This window comes from Dysidea avara, chromosome 9, assembly GCF_963678975.1.
Source record: "Dysidea avara chromosome 9, odDysAvar1.4, whole genome shotgun sequence".
NCBI classification, from domain to species: Eukaryota; Metazoa; Porifera; class Demospongiae; order Dictyoceratida; family Dysideidae; genus Dysidea; species Dysidea avara.
The window spans coordinates 31,148,202-31,171,001 of NC_089280.1; the positions used below are offsets into that span (position 1 = coordinate 31,148,202).

Here is a 22,800-nt window from a genome sequence, read left to right on the forward strand (position 1 = left end):
CTTGTGCTGAACTTGCTATTCTAGACCACAACTACAGTGCGCATCGTAAACAAGCAATTGCAAAATCAGGTATTGTGATAATTTTATACAGTATTAAAATTTAAAAAAATTGTGTGATTACAAGCAAAATAGTTGAATTGGAAACATTATCCACAAACAAAAGTAACTATTCAGATCTTGATCTCTTCCACCTTTCTGCATTAAAGAACAAAGACAAGTAAAAGAAGCTCCAAAGCTAGCCATAGGCCGGCTTAGGATTATATAATTGCAAAAAGAAGTGATATCTATACCAAAACAGCCAAGCTGTGAAAAAAGAGTGCAGCTCCCAAAAAAGCTGGTGTGAAAACGATGCGAAAATGATGTGAAATCAAAGGTGGTGGCCAAGAAATAGCTGGTTATTAGCAAAAATGTTAATCACAGCTAATCAGGTGAATTTGTGCACCTAATTCGAATCCTAGGGCAGGAGGGATTTTTTTCCTTTCTTTGGCCTTTTTCTGTTTCACCTTATTGTTAGCTACTGTAATTTAAGTAATCATTTAAAGTCTCCAGTTCTTGTTAGGTTAGGTAATCCTAAGGCTGCAGCACATGTTGCTGTCAGACCTTCAGTGCTGGTCACTGTAAAGTGCTAATAATAATAACAGTACACCTGAATTCACCTTAAAGTATGCCTATTTTGCAACTCTTCTATGCTCCAAAACTGCATAACAAATTGTTTGCTTGTTTGTGAAATGGTATGAAGGTTATTATCTTCCGAGTTCCTGGATAAGAGAGTCAATAATGGATACCTACTAATCCAAAGCCAAATCTGGCTTTCCTGCCGGTATGCCCACACTGTTGTTGGCTGTCACTGACTTTCCTTATTTAGAAAGTGTCAATACATGCGATGATGTTTAACTACCATATCTTGCACTTGCACTAGTTCTTAGATAAACATGATCGTGGCTGTGGTCCCTTATGTACTTGTTTTTTTTTAGATTGACTGTGCTAATGTTTTATATCCATATTGTGCCACTATCCCAACCAGGCCATGTGTCTCTAAATGTACAAATCACCATGCTGCATCTGTACATAATTTTTTACAGCTCCTCCAGAGATCACAGCTCACCCAACAGGTGGTGATATACCAATGGGAAGAAACGTCACTCTCATGTGTAGAGCTAGTGGTCTAGGAACACTAGTATATTCCTGGGAGAGAAGAAGTTCTGGTAGTGGTTGGACTACTATTAACAATGCTGAAGCAACATCCTACACCACCAGTAGAAGAATGGCAATTGGAAAGTGCATGTACAGGTGTAATGTGAGCAATGAGGCTGGATCAGTTGTGTCTAATAGTGCTACTGTGAATGTGTATGGTGAGTATTGTCCTAACAGGTAAGACATGATGACACAGGTGTCCACAGGTCCCCCAGTGATCACAGATCACCCAACAGGTGGTGATGTACCAATGGGAAGAAGCATCACTCTCATGTGTAGAGCTAGTGGTCTAGGAACACAAGTATATTCCTGGGAGAGAAAAAGTTCTGGTAGTAGTTGGACTACTGTTAGTAATGATAACCCAACATCATACACTACTGATACAACACTGACTATTGCAAAGTACATGTACAGGTGTAGAGTGAGCAATGAGGCTGGATCAGTGATGTCAAGTAGGGCTACTGTGAATGTGTATGGTGAGTATTGTCCTAACAGGTAAGATGTGATGACACAAGTGTCCACAGGTCCTCCCACTATCACAACTCACCCCACCAGTCAGTTGACAAATGTTAGTATGAGTGTTACTCTGAATTGTGAGGGAACTGGTAGAGGATCAATTACATATCAATGGCAGACTAGCAATATTAATGGAGGACAATGGAGTGATATTAGTAATAGTAATAACAGGAGACTTGTTGTGAGTACCTTACAAGAGTCACAACAGTACAGATGTGTAGTGTCCAATGAAGCTGGTGGGACAACATCAAGTGCTGCCACTGTTACTGTTTTGAGTAAGAAAGTGGTTTCTGTTTATCATATTTAATGTGTGTTAACACATTTTGCTTGGCAGGAATCACCACTCATCCATCAAGTACTACTGTTATAGCATTAGAAGATGTCACATTAACTTGTTCAGCATCTGTTGATGATGTGACATACTCATGGCATCATGATGGTGGTAGTGTTCCCTCCAGATCAAGAGGACAGAACAGTAACACACTCACTATAACTAAATCTACTCCACCTGATGAGGGAAGATATTATTGTATGGCTAACAAGGAGGGAATTAGTGTGGAGTCTAATAGAGCTAGAGTGAGAGTGGATGGTGAGTTTACTGTTTTAGAATAAGCATTTTATTATTCAAAATACTGCCGAGTGTTCATTGAATTAAAGAGATGGTGTTCCAGGTAAAGCATTGACTTTGCTGGAACAATAGGAAGACAATAGTAAGGAGCAAAATGCTGGTACAGTAGGATGAAACTTGAGCAAAGTATTTGTGTACTTGTAAAAATTAGTATCAAGACACACGATAGTGTGTCGTGCGGCCCAAGAAGCCGGCGCGCCACACCGTGAGTATATTAACAGGAAGAAAGAAAACGCAATTTTCACACCTATGTAGCTCTGTGATCCCTTATCCGATTGGAACCAAATTTGCTAGAGACGTGCCGCCCAGTTAGGGGAGTCTACATACCAAATTTGAAGAAAATCGCTCCAGCCAGTTCCGAGATACGAGCGAGCAAAGTTTCGTTTTAATTTCTTCGTTTTTTTCTTCTTCATCTTCTTCATTTCGCACACTTCGCAAAATTCGCCATAAAACACGAATGCATGCTCGGATTGGGCTGAAATTTGGCACACTTAAAGGGCTCATTAAGGCGGATCTCCGTACCAACTTTGGTAGGAATCCGATGAACATTCACGGAGTTATGACTGATTATTTGCGTAAAATAAGGTCGAAGGTCTGTCACGCCTACAGGGTAAACCCCTTGGAGGAAACAGTTGAAAATTGATATGTAGATGGAGCAACCATCGTAGGAGTGCCTTTTTGTGGTTTGAAAGGAATCGAGATAAAGACCATGGAGATATGACACAAAACCCAACCTGTGTCAAAATTACGCGATCGATTTTTATGAATAAAAAAACTATTAGTTTTCGTGTCTATCAGGCAAACCGCTTAGAGCAACAAGCTGAAAATCAGTGTGTAGCTGGAATAATCATCATAGACAGTTCTTGCAGTAGTACAGAAGAATCGGAGTACAAATCACTGAGTTATGATTCGAAAGGAAACTACGTGCAGCAAATGCGAGATCGAGATACTCTAATAGAACAGTCACCCTAATAAAGCATTCAGCTGCATTTATAATTTACTCAGTTATATTACATTGTAAGTTATTCTGTAGGGAATTCAGCTACAAACAAGTCACCCTGTAGTCAGATCAGCTAGAAGAAGGTACCTAATAGAGAGTTCAGCTACAAAGAAGCCATCATGTAGAGAGTTCGGCTCAAATAAATCACTCTGTAGAAAATTCAGCTACAAACAAATTGCCCTGTAGAGAGATCAGCTAGAAGAAGTTACCTTGTAGAGAGTTCAGTTACAAAGAAACAATCATGCAAAGAGTTTAGCTGCAACAAATAATCACCCAGTAGAAAGTTCCGCTATGAACAGATCACACTATAGAGAGTTCAGTTAGAAACAAGTCATCCTGTAGAGAGATCAGCTCACATTGTAGAGAGTTCAGTTACAAAGAAACAATCATGCAAAGAGTTTAGCTGCAAACAAATCACCCAGTAGAAAGTTCCGCTATGAACAGATCACACTGTAGAGAGTTCAGTTAGAAACAAGTCATCCTGTAGAGAGATCAGCTAGAAGAAGTTACCTTGTAGAGAGTTCAGTTACAAAGAAACAATCATGCAAAGAGTTTAGCTGCAAACAAATCACCCAGTAGAAAGTTCCGCTATGAACAGATCACACTGTAAAGAGTTCAGTTAGAAACAAGTCATCCTGTAGAAAGATCAGCTAGAAGAAGTCACTTTGTAGAGAGTTCAGCTACAAAGAAACCACCATGTAAGAGAGTTCAGCTGCAAACAAACCACTCTGTACAGAGTTCAGCTACGAACAGATCACCCTGTAGAGAGATCAGCTAGAAACAAGTCATCCTGTAGAGAGTTCAGCTAGAAGAAGTTACATTGTAGAGAGTTCAGCTACAAAGAAACTACCATGTAGAGAGTTCAGCTGCAAACAAATCGCCCTGTAGAGAATTCAGCTACGAACAAATCACCCTGTAGAAAGATCAGCTAGAAGAAGTTACCTTGTAGAGAGTTCAGCTACAAACAAATCACCCTGTAGAGAGCTCAGCTAGAAACAAGTCACCCTGTAGAGAGTTCAGCTAGAAGAAGTTACATTGTAGAGAGTTCAGCTACAAAGAAACTACCATGTAGAGAGTTCAGCTGCAAACAAATCACCCTGTAGAGAATTCAGCTACAAACAAATCACCCTGTAGAAAGATCAGCTAGAAGAAGTTACCTTGTAGAGAATTCAGCTACAAACAAATCACCCTGTAGAGGGTTCAGCTAGAAACAAGTTACACTGTAGAGAGATCAGCTAGAAACAAGGCACCCTGTAGAGAGTTCAGCTAGAAGAAGTCACATTGTAGAGAGTTCAGCTAAAAGAAACTACCATGTAGAGAGTTCAGCTGCAAACAAATTGCCCTGTAGAGAATTCAGCTACAAACAAATCACCCTGTAGAAAGATCAGCTAGAAGAAGTTACCTTGTAGAGAGTTCAGCTAGAAACAAATCACCCTGTAGAGAGTTCAGCTAGAAACAAGTCACCCTGTAGAGAGATCAGCTAGAAACAAGCCACTTGTAGAGAGTTCAGCTAGAAGAAGTTACATTGTAGAGAGTTCAGCAGTTTAGCTGCAAACAAATCGCCCTGTAGAGAATTCAGCTACAAACAAATCACCCTGTAGAAAGATCAGCTAGAAGAAGTTACCTTGTAGAGAGTTCAGCTACAAACAAATCACCTTGTAGAGAGTTCAGCTACAAACAAGTCACCCTGTAGAGAGATCAGCTAGAAACAAGCCACCCGTAGAGAGTTCAGCTAGAAGAAGTTACATTGTAGAGAGTTCAGCTACAAAGAAACTACCATGTAGAGAGTTCAGCTGCAAACAAATCGCCCTGTAGAGAATTCAGCTACAAACAAATTACCCTGTAGAAAGATCAGCTAGAAGTTACCTTGTAGAGAGTTCAGCTACAAACAAATCACCCTGTAGATACTTCAGCTACAAACAAGTCACCCTGTAGAGAGATCAGCTAGAAACAAGCCACCTGTAGAGGGTTCAGCTACAAAGAAACTACTATGTAGAGAGTTCAGCTGCAAACAAATCGCCCTGTAGAGAATTCAGCTACAAACCAATTACCCTGTAGAAAGATCAGCTAGAAGTTACCTTGTAGAGAGTTCAGCTACAAACAAATCACCCTGTAGATACTTCAGCTACAAACAAGTCACCCTGTAGAGAGATCAACTAGAAACAAGCCACCCGTAGAGAGTTCAGCTACAAAGAAACTACCATGTAGAGAGTTCAGCTGCAAACAAATCGCCCTGTAGAGAATTCAGCTACAAACAAATTACCCTGTAGAAAGATCAGCCAGAAGAAGTTACCTTGTAGAGAGCTCAGCTACAAACAAATCACCCTGTAGAGAGTTCAGCTAGAAACAAGTCACCCTGCAGAGAGATCAGCTAGAAACAAGCCACCCGTAGAGAGTTCAGCTAGAAGAAGTTACGCTGTAGAGAGTTCAGCTACAAAGAAACTACCATGTAGAGAGTTCAGCTGCAAACAAATCTCCCTGTAGAGAATTCAGCTACAAACAAATTACCCTGTAGAAAGATCAGCTAGAAGAAGTTACCTTGTAGAGAGTTCAGCTACAAACAAATCTCCCTGTAGAGAGTTCAGCTAGAAACAAGTCACCCTGTAGAGAGATCAGCTAGAAACAAGTCACCCGTAGAGAGTTCAGCTAGAAGAAGTTACATTGTAGAGAGTTCAGCTACAAAGAAACTACCATGTAGAAAGTTCAGCAGCAAACAAATTGCCCTGTAGAGAATTCAGCTAGAAACAAGTCACCCTGTAGAGAGATCAGCTAGAAACAAGTCACCCGTAGAGAGTTCAGCTAGAAGAAGTTACATTGTAGAGAGTTCAGCTACAAAGAAACTACCATGTAGAAAGTTCAGCAGCAAACAAATTGCCCTGTAGAGAATTCAGCTACAAACAAGTCACCCTGTAGAGAGATCAGCTAGAAACAAGCCACCTGTAGAGAGTTCAGCTAGAAGAAGTTACACTGTAGAGAGTTCAGCTACAAAGAAACTACCATGTAGAGAGTTCAGCTGCAAACAAATCTCCCTGTAGAGAATTCAGCTACAAACAAATTACCCTGTAGAAAGATCAGCTAGAAGAAGTTACCTTGTAGAGAGTTCAGCTACAAACAAATCTCCCTGTAGAGAGTTCAGCTAGAAACAAGTCACCCTGCAGAGAGATCAGCTAGAAACAAGCCACCCGTAGAGAGTTCAGCTAGAAGAAGTTACATTGTATGGAGTTCAGCAGTTTATCTGCAAACAAATCGCCCTGTGGAGAATTCAGCTACAAACAAATCACCCTGTAGAAAGATCAGCTAGAAGAAGTTACCTGGTAGAGAGTTCATCTACAAACAAATCACCCTGTAGAGAGTTCAGCTGCAAACAAGTCATCCAGTAGAGAGATCAGCTAGAAGGATCACCTTGCAGAGAGGTCAGCTACAAAGAAATCACCCTGCTTCATCTTTTCTTCTTCCTGTAGTAAAGAAAAAAATGACAGGTTAAAAAGCCTTAAAGCCGGCCATAGGCCAGCTTTGGGGTATACAAATACAAAAAGAAGTGAAATCTAATCCAAAACAGCCAAGCTGTAAAAAAAGAGTGCGGCCCTGAGAAAGGCTATGGTGAAAAAAGATGTGAAATCCAAGGTGGCGGCCAAGAAATGGCTGTGATGGTAGGTTAATGGTAAAAATTTTAATAACAACAATTCAGGTGAATTTGGTGCCGCTTGGTCTTGGCACAAAATTCACCTGACTTGTCGTTATTAAAATTTTTACCATTAACCTACCATCACAGCCATTTCTTGGCCGCCACCTTGGATTTCACATCTTTTTTCACCATAGCCTTTCTCAGGGCCGCACTCTTTTTTTACAGCTTGGCTGTTTTGGATTAGATAATATTACCAGCGATAAAAAGTACTGAAACAAGAAGTATGAATGATGGTAGATATAACAATGTAGAAAACCCCTACATTAGCATGTTACTGCCATCCATCTGTTCAATGCCAAAGTACCATATACGTAGCTATGTTGTGATTGCTACCGTCATTCATATATTGTTTCACTACATTTTATTGCTGGAATCCTACTTCATTTTTAATTATTATACTAGTTAGTTGTGCTATAGCATACGTAGCTAGAGTATTTTTGTTTCCCTGCTTATCTCAACTCGCAGTGGCATAGCTAGCCGGAAGGCGAAGGGGGGGGGGGGGGGGGGGGGGACAGACCTCTGCAAAATACTTAACATTGTCATAATGATTGCACAAACGCTAATGACCCAAACATGGGCTAGCCAACATACGGTGTAGTATTACAGCTAATAATGAATCATAACTACGTAGCTACTTTATTATGAATTGCTATCTATGTCATCATTGCAGGTAATACTCATCTAGCCTTCCCATCTCATGTACCTCAACTGTACTCCAATACATTCGTCCACAATCAACTAGAAAAATTTTAAACATTTGTAGTAGAATTACCTATTATGATGTATGATACAGCAATTACTTACACTAATAAACACAGCATCTGCTGCACTCATCGCCACACTGATTTTGGTTTCATCACATTACTCCACACTTCAGCCTTAGCTCTAACCCTTATTCCCTTCTAGTGAGCCAGAACATACTTCCTTCAGTTTTAAACACTGGCAGTGCTATATCCAACTGTTTAAGTACAATATGTAGACATAGATAGATTAATGTCTGGTTCCTTTGGTGCCACGACTAGCACACCTTGGCACATGCTCTTCCACTAAGAATGACGAAACTAAGAACAGCACTTACATTAAACTATTAACATCAGCACCTTGTAGTGCGGTCTTCAGCATCATTTAATGACAGTCTCAGAAGGTCACTGGTCTTGGGCAAAATTTTGAAAATATACTATCACATGAGTAAGCTGTTTATATAATAGAATAATGACGAGTGTGTGTGTGTGTTTGTTGATCTTCACAAAGCTTATGATTCTGTGCCAAGGCAGGCACTGTGGTGTGCTTTGCGGAAATATGGTTGTACCCGATTGTTTGATAGATTTGGTGCGTTCTTTTCACGATGGGATGGTTGCTACTGTTGAAGTAGGTGGAAAGGAAGCACCACCTTTCCAGGTACGAAATGGACTCCGTCAGGGTTGCACAATTGCTTCAACTTTGTTTATCTACCTTGTATTTTGAATTAGTTATTCAGTGTTGGCTAAGTCGTTGTGATGCAGCAGGAATTGAGGTACCGTACAAGGTAGGTGGGAAACTTGTTGGAGAGCATACCAGAAGACCATCATCTTTTGTCATAACTGAGTGCTTGTTTGCTGATGATGCAGCTCTGATTTGTTCTTCTTGGTAATAGCAGCTAGGATATTTGAGGAAGTCACTGCAGAGTTTGATTTGACTCTTAGTATACCAAAGACCAGTTACTTGTTGCTGGCATGAATCTTACAGCTGAGGATATAGCTTCATTGGAATTAGGTGGTGGTAGTGTGGAGGTAGTGAAAGAATTTAAGTATTTGGGGTCACTTGTAGAGGCACATGGTAGAATGACAGGGGAAGTTAATCGTTGAATTGCACAGGCTTCGAAAATTTTTGGTGGGCAATTCTGTGTTTAGGGCTCGTGATCTTAGTATTGAAACTAAAAGATGTCTATCAATCTGTAGTGGTTGGTATCCTTTTGTATAGTGCAGAGACCTGGGCTCCCACTCAGGTACTTGTGAAGAAGCTGGAGATCTTTCATCGTCGCTGTGTTAGATGCATTATGGGTATTGGACGTGCTGTACGGTGGGCAGAGCATATCACCACTGCTCAATTGGCTGAATGTTTTGGTATGTGAGAGTCAATTGGTATTCTGTTAAGTTTGAGTAGACTTAGATGGTTGGGACATGTGGCGCGCATGCCTGATGAACGCATACCAAAGAGGATTCTGTTTGGATGGCTCCCATGGGCATGACCAGCTCATGGTGTGAAACCACGGTGGCGAGATAAAGTTAGACAGGACTTAAAGAACTTTTCAATCAACGACTGTTTATGGTACCAGCAATCTCAAGGTAGAGATTTATGGAAGCAATTAATTAATTGATGAGTGGAGAATTTGTTAGCTGCACCACATTCTGAACCTAACTCTTTCATCTGTCAGACCTGCCAAAGGTCTTTTAGAAGAAGCCAGGATATAGCTCGACACAAATGTGTAATTACTTGTCCTCGACATGGTCGCCACTGATTTAATGTGGATTCTTCAACCAGAGCATCATCCACTGGATGGCTCTCTTCCAAGGTCCAAAGTGTGTGCGTGTGTGTGTGCGTGCGGGGGATGCTTGCGTGCATGGGTGTGGGTGGGTGTGACTAATATTTTTGTTACGTGGCATGAGTGAATGTTATGGAGCCAATACTGCATGGCCTGGCCTGGGCACATGAAGCTCAAAAGTTACATAGTTCTTACGTTTAAACTTATGTGCTAGATAGTTACATGGTGAGTTTGTGATGGAAGGGCAAACAGTGAGTAATGATGGACAATTGCTGATAGCCCCCCCCCCCTTTCCTTGGCTATGCCACTGATCTCGAGTGAGCTATGTAGGAGTGTGGTTACCATATCTTGTTTTTAAAGCAAAAACTGCAATCGATTGCAGCTAGATTATGTGTAGTCACCATGCTCTGATTGTTTTAAGGTGTGGCAGCATGTTCTGATTATTTAAGGACATGATCACCATGCTATTGTTTTGTAGTGTAAGCGTTTCGAAATGTATTGTGGAATATAAATACACTCCTCTAAGAAAAGTGCCAGTAAATTAATACCTTGGTATGGTTTTCCAGCATGAAGAAAATAATTGCATAATTGAGCATAAATGAAAAGCACAGAAGCAAACACTCATTGGAACCAGAAAAGACACGTTTGTGAGTGCATGAAATGTGGCCGTGCATGGCTTTGTTTGGCCTCTAGTCTTGCAACTGTGGTCAGGCGAGTGGGTAGGCAGGCAGGCAGGCAGGAAAGCAGGCAGGCAGACCAAAATTGAATTTTTTTGATGATTTTTAAAACTTAATATTCAGCCTTCTTTTTATGAGAGATTTCATGCTAGATGTACTAAGATTCTTCCTTAAAAGTGTTTTTCATCGCATATGATATTTCTATGATGGTTGTTAATGATAGGGGTGCACCAATATAAATATCAGTATCGGTATCAGTACCAATATGCATTATTGGTTATTGGTAAAACACAGTTGAAACTACCGATATGTATAACATTATTATACTTATTATTATTAAACATGTACCTTGTGAAATCGCTTCGTAATGATTGTTCAGTAAGCGTAGATCGCCTGCATTACGTACCAATAAAAACCTACATCACGTGATAAGCAAGAAAGGTAAGCGTACACTAGTGCAAAAAATCGCTTTTGTAGCTTACAGTGACTGTAATATATAATGACTAAAGCACTTTTATTTAAAGCTGGCAAGAGAAACGCTAGCCCATCAAGCCATTAGCATAATGCATGCGCTTGAAATCGGGTGTATGTAACGATGCCACGTATCAAAGCAGTTATTTGGGAATACTTTAAAGTGTCTGAGTGCAACCAGCGTTTCACAGTTTGCCAGTGTTGCGAGAATGATGTATCCCATGGTGGCCTCACAGTTAAAACTTTGAAAACCTCCAATTTAATAAACCATCTGCGGAGGGAGCACTCTATAGATTTCAAGGACTATGAAGAGAAGAAGGTGCAGGAGCTGAAAGAAAAAGAAGCAGCTAAAAAGAATACGTGGAAGGCTCCAAAGGAAACAGGAATGAAGCAGTTATCTCTGGTAAAAACAGAGGTAAGGTCAAAAGTATGGGACATCAATGATCCCCGTGCAATTCGTGTGCATCATAAGATAGCTGAAATGATGGCTTTGAATTTTCAACCATATTGAATTGTTTCAGACACAGGTTTTACTGTGTTGCTTAAGACCTTGGAGCCCAGATACACATTGCCAAGTCGCTGCTACTTTACTGAGGATGTTGTCCCTGGTATTGCAAGTACTATCAATTCAAAGCTAGCTGTGGTATTGAAAGATGTAACATATCTCAGTTTAACCACTGATGTTTGGAGCACTAGCTTGACCAACCAATCATTGATCAGCCTCACTGCTCATTGGTTAGAAGATAGTTTTGTGAGAAAACCTGCAGTCTTACATGTAAAGCATTTAGATGGGTCACACTCGGGGGAAAAGATAGGTGAAAGCATAGAATCAATGATTGAATACTGGAAAATATCAAAGGAATGAATCCATTTAATGTTGACCGATAATACTAGCAACATGAAGAAGGCCCTCAGAGATGCTTGGGTTTGGCTGTTTTGCGCACTCGCTTCAGTTAGTTGTTAATGATGGTATGATGTTACAGCGGGTGTTCTGGCTGTAGCAAGAAGTATTGTAAGCCACTTTAAGCATTCAACACTTGCCTATCACTTACTAGATGAAATACGTGAGCGTCTTGATATACCAAAACATAAATTGCAGCAAGATGAACCAACACAATGGAACTCAACACTCTTCATGCTTGAATCCATCTATATATGGGCAAAAAATGGCACTGGCTGCTTATGCCACTGAGCATGGTGATATCACAATGCTGAACAGCCACCAACTTGATATAATTAGAAAACTAATTGTGCTTCTGAAACCAATTGAAGAAGTAACCAAGATGATCTCAACAAATTCAGCATGTATTTCAGCTGTGATACCATTGGTGAAGTTCTTGAAGAGAATGTTTAACAAACATGATGATGATGCTGGCATAAGGACCATGAAATCAGAGAAGCTGACCTCATTGGAATGCAGATTCGATAGCATTGAGCAGATAGATGAGCTTTGTGTTGCTACTATTATTCACGATTCAAACATCACTTTTTCATGGAAACAGAAACACAGCAACTGGCTAGAGAATTTTGTTTGATAATTGCAACTACACTTCAGGTGCTGATGAACCCCCTAACAAGAAGGCACGCCATGACCATACCACCACTTCAGAGGACAATGATCAGGCATCATCTAGCAACGTATGGGAGTGTTTTACTGAACTACTGGAGGAAGCTGGGGCAACTAGTAATGTGGGAGGAGGAGCTGAAGGAATGGTGGATAATTATTTATCAGAACCACTTATTGACTACAAAAAGGTGACCCTTTGTAGTGGTGGCATGATAATGGCAGAAGATATTCATTGTTGGGAAGTATGGCACAGCAGTTGTTGAGTGCTCCACCGACTAGTGTTCCATCTGAACAGCTGTTTTCTGGAGTTGGGAACCTATATAATGAAAAAAAGAAGCAGATTAAGCCCAGAACATGTAGAAATGCTCTTAAGTATCGAGTACAACAAGCATTTAGTTGATTAAACAAACAGTTAAAGTTCTAACAGTTCTCTCTATTGCTATTTGATTTTTGTTCATACACATTTATATCACTCAGTTATTTTTACTAATATCGGTATCGGTGATTTTGTAGCAAATATATCGGTTATTGGAAAATTGGTAAACTCCCATATCGTTGCACCTCTAGTTAATGACAGCATTTTGGCAGGTATCAATAATTTTAGGGGGAACCCTACTAGCAGTACTACCATACTGTTCAAAACGAAATTCGTAAGTTTTTAATAGAACAATCACTGCTTTAACATAATGAACACTTATACCTGCATGTGCTATCATACAGTATGGTAGTTTGGATCATGAAGTTTTTGGCTTAAAATTATCACCCAAAAACCAGCTTCATTTTCCTTCATGACAGCTTGGTAGTATTGGTTAAGTATACCCAAGCCTGTAAATGTCTTCAGAGCAAACCCAAACCCAAGTTTCTGTCAAATGTTGGAAGTGATTTATTTAATCTGCTAACTGACTGGCTACCTGACTGATGCCTCCAGCCAAGCATAACTTGGCTATGGTTAAGGCTTTCTTCACTATTTTATGTTGCAAGATGTGCCTTTTCACCTACCGCTGCAGCTACAATGCACATATCATGGATTTACCTTTGTTCTCCTTTGTGGACTATTTCTTTCTCTGCTACTGCATAGGTATTGTTTGTGGTAGCATGTCATGGTTTCAGTGCTTTATTTCTGTATGTTTACTGAATTGATTGCAGAGGCATTTCTGGTACTGGTACATACGTAGCTGAAACGAAGTGGAATAGCCACTTTACGTTTCAGTGATTGATAGTAGTCAAGGCATGTGTTTAGTCATGCAATTAATTTACATAACGTGTCTTGTGTCATTCTTTCCTTTGATGTGGTATGCTTTAGTTCACCAATAATGTTATCAACAAGTTGATGTTATGCTACTTCCAAATGCAGCAAACAAACCTAACAAATTATTGATTGTACTACACTAATATTTATTTTGGGTTTTGCTTTGTTGCTAATTAACAATTGAATCATAATGTTTTGTATTTTGTAATTCATGAAATATTTTTTAATTCTGTAATTATGTTGCTATGCACTGCTAAAGAAGTGTACCTTGATTAAACAACTTTAATGCACAGAAGTATCTTCTTAACCATTGTATAGTTTGCTTATAGCATTTTCTTACGCAGGTAAAGCCTCAAAGCTGCTTTTAATTTTCATTTACATATGTACAGGCACACCCCCTTTCAACTCAAAGGAATTTGTTATACCTGGTAGCCTAGGAGGCCAGCTGTGTTGTTTTTTGGCTGTTTGATACCTATAGAGCCTATTGGGAAAGGCCTTCACTGCATCCTTATAAACTCACTTCATCTGTATCTCAAACTGGCCCATATTTACTGCCTTAAACCAAAGCTTACCTACCCGGAAGTAAGTTTTGCTCACCTGGGTTGAGATAGACAAACAAATATGCATACATGAAATAGTTGTATCACAGGCATGAGGGCATACATATCAGGCAAAGCCTGAATGCCCCGTGTTACAGCTAATATGTAACACTTATTAGGCTGATAGCCTGTACAGGGCGATCAATCACCCAAGCCAGTACGAGTGCAGCAACTGGATGTATTATATATGCATACCTAAAATTATGGGTCAGCAGCTAGTACGTTCTGGTTACGTACGGCTACGATGAACGCACATATCCTAAGGATATCACGGAAAATTTTGGTTATGTGAGTTTAATATTTTAATCAGTGCTATTGAATCATTTATGGAAAAGTATGGAGTTTACCAAAGGCCTAGATAGGTAAGCTTGCTGGTAGAGTGGTTACTCCATGCAGAATTGTAGCTTCGTGATGGGGCGTGTCCGTATTCGAAAATGTGTGGAAACGATCGGTGAATAAGCTATAGCACTAGTTCTCACCTTAGCCCAATGTTTTTCAACTCGTAGGATGGTGAGGATAACAAGACACTCTCCATCTGAGTGGTTTTCATGGCGAAATCTAAGTTGTGCATCCTAATTACGTGAGTATTAATCGATCCCCACAATTGATTTCAGTGTTGACGTCTATGTAATCACTGCCAGGTTGTAGCCGGTCTACATACAAAATGTAGCCCGCAGAGTTCAAAATAACAGTTGGCCACCAGCCAATTTCTGAAAAGGCTATCCTACTTATATTACAAGCAGCTGCAACACAATTCTTAGCTGCTGTCAGCTTTAGTACACAATTCTGAGCAGCTGGACTTCACGCTACTACATTGTAACGCATGTTGATCCCACAATCACGTGTATCAATAGTTCTATATAAAGCGCGTTGTGCATTGAGTTGATCTTGTAAGCACGTATTTGTTACGAAGCATTTACAGGACAGTTCTGCAGAAGACAGCAGCTCAAAGAGAAGAGAGGTGACATTTTTCACAGTCAAGAAATGGTTGGCAGAGTTTTTATTTATTTATTTATTAATGCTTTACAGCACAAGTGCTGAAGGTCTGTAGGACACCTGGTCCTACAGCCTGCTCAAAGACTTTAGCTACTTAGACTTTAACTACTTAGTTAGATCGTAGTCATCAAACTATTTCGTGGCTTGATTGTGATACCAGGTTGGTTGAAGGAAAGAGAGTTGTAACTAAGTTAAAATGTAGGATCTGTGCTAAGCACAAAGCTAGGATAAGTGGAAGGAAACATTTTAGCCCTAAGTGGATTGAAGGTGCTGAATCAATAAGGACCAGTAATATCAGAGACCATGCTAATGCTGATCAGCACATGCATGCTATGGAGATAGAGCAAAGGGAACAAGCACAAGCAAAGGGCCAGTCACTTGTCACACCACCAGGCTCTATCACTGAAGCATTTTCCAAGATTGGAGAACAAGAACGTAGCAGACTTAAGGTTAAGTTTTATATAGCATACTTTGTGGCTGTTGAAAAGATGGCTTTCACTAAGTATCCTAAACTATGCCAATTAGAAGTTCTACATGGTGTAGATCTGGGAACTAACTACCGCAATGATGTTGCATGTAAAACGTTTCGTCACTTTATTTCCCAATCCAAACATCAGTCATTAACCAATGAGCTTACTAAAGCCAACTTTTTTTTGTTATTATTGGAAGGGTCGACACATTGCAGTAATGTTGAAAATGTAATGTTCCTCGCAGTATATTGTAATACTAATGCCAGTGATGAAAAAGTACATAGCAAAATGACTTACCTTATGGTGGATCGTCCATCATCAGCTACTGGGGAAGGGCTGTTTGTTTCACTAGAAAAAGTACTAGGATTTCCATTTTTAGATACTGATGCCTGCAAGAAATTAATAGGTGTGGGAACTGATGGGGCATCGGCCAACATTGCCGGAAGAGGTTTGAAGCGATTGGTTAAGACTAAGCTAGACTGGATATGTTGGGTGTGGTGTCTGGAGCATCGGCTTGCGTTAGCAATTAAAGATGCTCTTACTGGCACAGTATTTGACCATATAGATGATACGTTAATTCGTCTATTCTACTTGTACAACAAACCACCTAAAAAGTGTAGGAAAATACAAGATATTATTACTGATTTGAAACAGTGCCTAAGTTTTGATGATAATGGCATTAAACCTATAAGAGCCAGTGGAACTAGATGGGTCAGTCATAAAATCAATGCTATGAAACGTGTGTTATCAAAATTTGGAGTGTATACCAACCACATTGCATCGCTTATTGAGGATTCATCTACAAAGGCTGCAGATAAGGCTAAACTGAAAGGGTATTTGACAAAATGGATAGATGCCAAGTATCTTTTAGGCTGTACACTATTTGTTGATTTGCTTACGCTGTGTGCAATTTTTTCTAAGTGCATGCAAGAAGATGAATTAAATTTACTTGCTGCACTTACCTTCTTACTTCGGACTATCAAGGAAACTGATAGGTTGAGCTCTAAAAGCCTTGAACAGTGGCCAGTTTATAACAGTACACTTCAAAAGCTCACTTATGAAGGTGAAGAAACAAATGTCTATCAACTTCAAAAGTTGAAAAACCTAACTGAAGTATAAAGCATGTTTGAAAGAAATTATAAGCTTTACTGTACAAAGATAACTAACTGTATAAAACAGCGTTTGGAATGGTCTGATTTGCAACTTTTCAGGGACGTCATCAAGATGTTTGCAACACAAGGATGGCAAAAAGTTGTTGATGAAAATCAGGATGAAAGTGGTACCTTCACAACAGAGCCATGGTCATCAGTAACAAGACTATCTACAAGATTCAAACTACCATTAGATACCATTAGAAAGTGCAGGCACTGATGTGGATGTAATACTATCAGAATTTAAAGAGATGGTAGAATATGCCATTCAGTTTTTTCCTTATCCACTATGGATTGTCAAGCAGTTTGGTGGCGTCTCTTCCACTGTCCTTGTTCAAGTGAATGGAGGAACTGCTTAAGTTTAGTAGAGTTACTATTTTCACTGCCGGCCTCCAATGGAAAGCTTGAAAGAACATTTTCACAGCTCAAAATAATCAAAACTGAAAAGCGGTCACTTTTGAACAATCAACAATTAGATGACCTGCTAAGGTTGAATACAGATGTCATTCCACTAGCAAGTTTTGATGCTAATCCTAGTATTGATTTATGGTGGCAAGAGAAAAAGCGGAGAATAAATCAGCACCCAAGAAAGGCTTATAAAAAAAGGAAGAAAACCACTAACACTTCAAAACCTTGCAGTTCAGCAGCTATCGAGAGTGTAATAAATGTGACTGTCTCAGCAAAAACCCGACTTGTTCACACAAGCATGCATATTGAGAATTTAAAAATTATTTGTAAAATTATGCATGCTACAAAGAAAAATATGCAAGTTCTAATCGGGCCAGTATTTGAAGAAGGAATACTCAAATCGATTCAAACTATATACCATCTTATTCGCCTGCTCATGGAGAATTTGAAACTCTTTGTTTCGTTTCTGTAGCTTCAACTGTATTCATGTCACGTGCGTTTGTTTATGATGCGGTAAACGTAAACAAGATTGTCATCGTTTCTTCTACCAAACCGCTTTCATATCCATATGTGCAAGTGTCTACAGGGCTAATACTATCTAATCCAAAACAGCCAAGCTGTGAAAAAAAGAGTGCGGCCCTGAGAAAGGCTATGGTGAAAAAAGATGTGAAATCCAAGGTGGCGGCCAAGAAATGGCTGTGATGGTAGGTTAATGGTAAAAATTTTAATAACGACAATTCAGGTGAATTTTGTGCCAAGACCAAGTGGCACCAAATTCACCTGAATTGTTGTAATTAAAATTTTTACCATTAACCTACCATCACAGCCATTTCTTGGCCGCCACCTTGGATTTCACATCTTTTTTCACCATAGCCTTTCTCAGGGCCGCACTCTTTTTTCACAACTTGGCTGTTTTGGATTAGATTTCACTTCTTTTTGTATTTGGATACCCCAAAGCCGGCCATAAAGCCGGCCTGTAGCCGGCCTATGGCCGGCTGTAGGGCTTTTTAACCTGTCATTTTTTCTTTACTACATGAAGAAGAAAAGATGAAGCAGGGTGATTTCTTTGTAGCTAACCTCTCTGCAAGGTGATCCTTCTAGCTGATCTCTCTACCGGATGACTTGTTTGTAGCTGAACTCTCTACAGGGTGATTTGTTTGTAGCTGAACTCTCTACAAGGTGACTTCTTCTAGCTGATCTTTCTACAGGGTGATTTGTTTGTAGCTGAATTCTCTACAGGGCGATTTGTTTGCAACTAAACTGCTACAATGTAACTTCTTCTAGCTGAACTCTCTACGGGTGGCTTGTTTCTAGCTGATCTCTCTACAGGGTGATTTGTTTGTAGCTGAACTCTCTACAAGGTAACTTCTTCTAGCTGATCTTTCTACAGGGTGATTTGTTTGTCTCTACAGGGCAATTTGTTTGCAGCTGAACTCTCTACATGGTAGTTTCTTTGTAGCTGAACTCTCTACAATGTAACTTCTTCTAGCTGAACTCTCTACGGGTGACTTGTTTCTAGCTGATCTCTCTACAGGGTGACTTGTTTCTGGCTGAACTCTCTACAGGGTGATTTGTTTGTAGCTGAACTCTCTACAAGGTAACTTCTTCTAGCTGATCTTTCTACAGGGTGATTTGTTTGTCTCTACAGGGCAATTTGTTTGCAGCTGAACTCTCTACATGGTAGTTTCTTTGTAGCTGAACTCTCTGCAATGTAACTTCTTCCAGCTGAACTCTCTACAGGGTGACTTGTTTGTAGTTGAACCCTCTACAGGGTGATTTGTTTGTAGCTGAACTCTCTACAAGGTAACTTCTTCTAGCTGATCTTTCTACAGGGTGATTTGTTTGTCTCTACAGTGTTTGCAGCTGAACTCTCTACATGGTAGTTTCTTTGTAGCTGAACTCTCTACAATGTAACTTCTTCTAGCTGAACTCTCTACAGGGTGACTTGTTTCTAGCTGAACTATCTACAGGGTGATTTGTTTGTAGCTGAACTCTCTACATGGTAACTTCTTCTAGCTGATCTTTCTACAGGGTGATTTGTTTGTAGCTGAATTCTCTACAGGGCAATTTGTTTGCAGTTGAACTCTGTACTTGGTAGTTTCTTTGTAGCTGAACTCTCTATAATGTAACTTCTTCTAGCTGAACTCTCTACAGGGTGACTTGTTTGTAGCTGATCTCTCTACAGGGTGACTTGTTTCTAGCTGAACTCTCTACAGGGTGATTTGTTTGTAGCTGAACTCTCTACAAGGTAACTTCTTCTAGCTGACCTTTCTACAGGGTGATTTGTTTGTAACTGAATTCTCTACAGGGCGATTTGTTTGCAGCTGAATTCTCTATATGGTAGTTTCTTTGTAGCTGAACTCTCTACAATGTAACTTCTTCTAGCTAAACTCTCTACAAGTGGCTTGTTTCTAGCTGATCTCTCTACAGGGTGACTTGTGTGTAGCTGAACTCTCTACAGGGTGATTTGTTTGTAACTGAACTCTCTACAATGTAACTTCTTCTAGCTGAACTCTCTACAGGGTGACTTGTTTCTAGCTGATCTCTCTACAGGGTGACTTGTTTCTAGCTGAACTCTCTACAGGGTGATTTGTTTGTAACTGAACTCTCTACAAGGTAACTTCTTCTTGCTGATCTTTCTACAAGGTGATTTGTCTGTAGCTGAATTCTCTACAGGGCAATTTGTTTGCTGCTGAACTCTCTACATGGTAGTTTCTTTGTAGCTGAACTCTCTACAATGTAACTTCTTCTAGCTGAACTCTCTACAGGGTGACTTGTTTGTAGCTGAACTCTCTACAAGGTAACTTCTTCTAGCTGATCTTTCTACAGGGTGATTTGTTTGTAGCTGAATTCTCTACAGGGTGATTTATTTGAGCTGAACTCTCTACATGATGGCTTCTTTGTAGTTGAACTCTCTATTAGGTACCTTCTTCTAGCTTATCTGACTACAGGGTGACTAGTTTGTAGCTGAATTCCCTACAGAATAACTTGCAATGTAATATAACTGAGTAAATTATACATGCAGCTGAATGCTTTATTAGGATGACTGTTCTATTAGAGTATCTCGATCTCGCATTTGCTGCACGTAGTTGCCTTTCGAATCATAACTCAGTGATTTGTAATGCGATTCTTCTGTACTACTGCAAGAACTTTCTATGATGATTATTCCAGCTACATACTGATTTTCAGCTCGTTGCTCTAAGCGGTTTGCCTGGTAGACACGAAAACTAATAGTTTTTTTTATTCATAAAAATTGATCGCGTAATTTTGACACAGGTTTGGTTTTGTGTCATATCTCCATGGTCTTTATCCCGATTCCTTTCAAACCACAAAAAGGCACTCCTACGATGGTTGCTCCATCTACATATCAATTTTCAACTGATTCCTCCAAGGGGTTTACCCTGTAGGTGTGACAGACCTTCGACCTTATTTTACGCAAATAATCAGTCATAACTCCGTGAATGCTCATCGGATTCCTACCAAAGTTAGTACGGAGATCCGCCTTAATGAGCCCTTTAAGTGTGCCAAATTTCAGCCCGATCCGAGCACGCATTCGTGTTTTATGGCGAATTTTGCGAAGTGTGCGAAATGAAGAAGATGAAGAAGAAAAAAATGAAGAAATTAAAATGAAAGTTTGTTCGTTCGTATCTCGGAAATGGCTGGAGCAATTTTCTTCAAATTTGGTATGTAGACTCCCCTAACTGGGCGGCACGTCTCTAGCAAATATGGTTCCAATCGGATAAGGAATCACAGAGCTACATAGGTGTGAAAATTACGTTTTCTTTCTTCCTGTTAATATACTCACGGTGTGGCGCGCCGGCTTCATGGGCCGCACGACACACTATCGTGTGTCTTGATACCTTGGCTAATGTGCTGATCCATGGTGAACATTTTAAGCCAAGCTGCAACGTTGTAGACTAATCCAAACGGAAGGTATGACTGCGAATGTAAGCACATATAGTTTATTTTCAGTATAGTCGCTGTACAAATCGATTATCTTACTCTTCCTACTGTCTAGTGCTAGAATTTCAAAACTACACACCACAGAAGGCTGAAACTTTGGTGATCCATTCCTTGGACACTGCTAATAATGCTGAGTGAATAAAAAATTTTTTTATTTGTACAAACAAGTCAGGTTTTTGCTGAGACGGTCACAAATGTTGGTGAAAATGATATTGAACAGCAACTGTCGGAATCTGAATGTGAGGCTGACATTGAAGACAGCACGTGCACGTCAGAAACTCAAAGTGTACCGGATTGTTGGGATAGTTAGTTGCTTGTGTAATTAATTGTCTTTTACTATGTCATAAATTACAGTGTTGTCAACTCATTACTTGGTGTTAAATTGTTAATGTAATGGGTTTCTTTATTACTCTTATAAATGGCCAACTACGTTGAAAAGCATTTGGCCACATATCCTAGCTCTTATTTTTCCTTATTTTGAACTCTGACTGCTCGGGCGGCTCCTTTGATCTGAGGTGTGAAAGTGTTACATACATACATACATACATACATACATACATACATACATACATACATACATACATACATACATACATACATACATACATACATACATACATACATACATACATACATACATACATACATACATACATACATACATACATACATACATACATACATACATACATACATAATACATATACATACATACATACATACATACATACATACATACATACATACATGCATACATACATACATACATAATACATACATACATACATACATACATACATACATACATACATACATACATACATACATACATACATACATACATACATACATACATACATGCATGCATGCATGCATACATACATACATAATACATATACATACATACATACATACATACATACATACATACATACATACATACATACATACATACATACATACATACATACATACATACATACATACATACATACATACATACATACATACATACATGCATGCATACATACATACATACATAATACATATACATACATACATACATACATACATACATACATACATACATACATACATACATACATACATACATACATACATACATACATACACACATACGTACAGACTCACAGTAGTGAGTCGCGTGGTCAAGAAACTACAAAGTGCACGCCCAAATAAAAGACGCACGGCCGCTACTGTGAGTTATTTATGTGTAGGGTCGGTTTTGCGATATTAGTCCTGGATTATGCAACATCTCTCAATAGATTTGTATTGCGTCACGTGATAAAAAAATTTTTAGGAGTCATCATCATCGTCTTGCGACCTCGCTAAAATAAAAAATAGGCATATTTACACATATTTCACTTTATTTCTCTACGTTATGTTATACCTACTGTCACGTTATACCAGGCAACATGGCCGTGCTTGTGCAGTCCATCTATTATCTAATTCTGGTTTGCCCATACGCATATTTCCTTGATCAAACCTCTAATCTGTATAACAACTTTTAAAGACAGGATGTGGACACAAACTCTAATGTCTGACAAATAAGTAATGAAAACGTGCAGAACTTTAAGTTCCCTAGGGATGGCATTTTAAGCAGAAATCTTTTATATTCCATTTAGTGCCATGCCCCATGCAAGCATTTATAATCGACAGATGTCTTATAAACAAGGTTTGAGGA

General features: G+C 39.4%; 1 protein-coding gene across 1 annotated transcript in view; it reads left to right on the forward strand.

Moving 5' to 3' along the window:
• Positions 1-22,800, forward strand: part of LOC136267014 (receptor-type tyrosine-protein phosphatase S-like) — a 138,841-nt gene that overhangs the window by 59,753 nt on the left and 56,288 nt on the right. The window contains exons 7-10 of the mRNA XM_066062064.1: positions 1,083-1,352; positions 1,401-1,670; positions 1,719-1,985; positions 2,045-2,299. Of these exons, the coding sequence (XP_065918136.1) occupies positions 1,083-1,352; positions 1,401-1,670; positions 1,719-1,985; positions 2,045-2,299 (1,062 nt within the window). The remainder of the gene's footprint in view (positions 1-1,082; positions 1,353-1,400; positions 1,671-1,718; positions 1,986-2,044; positions 2,300-22,800) is intronic.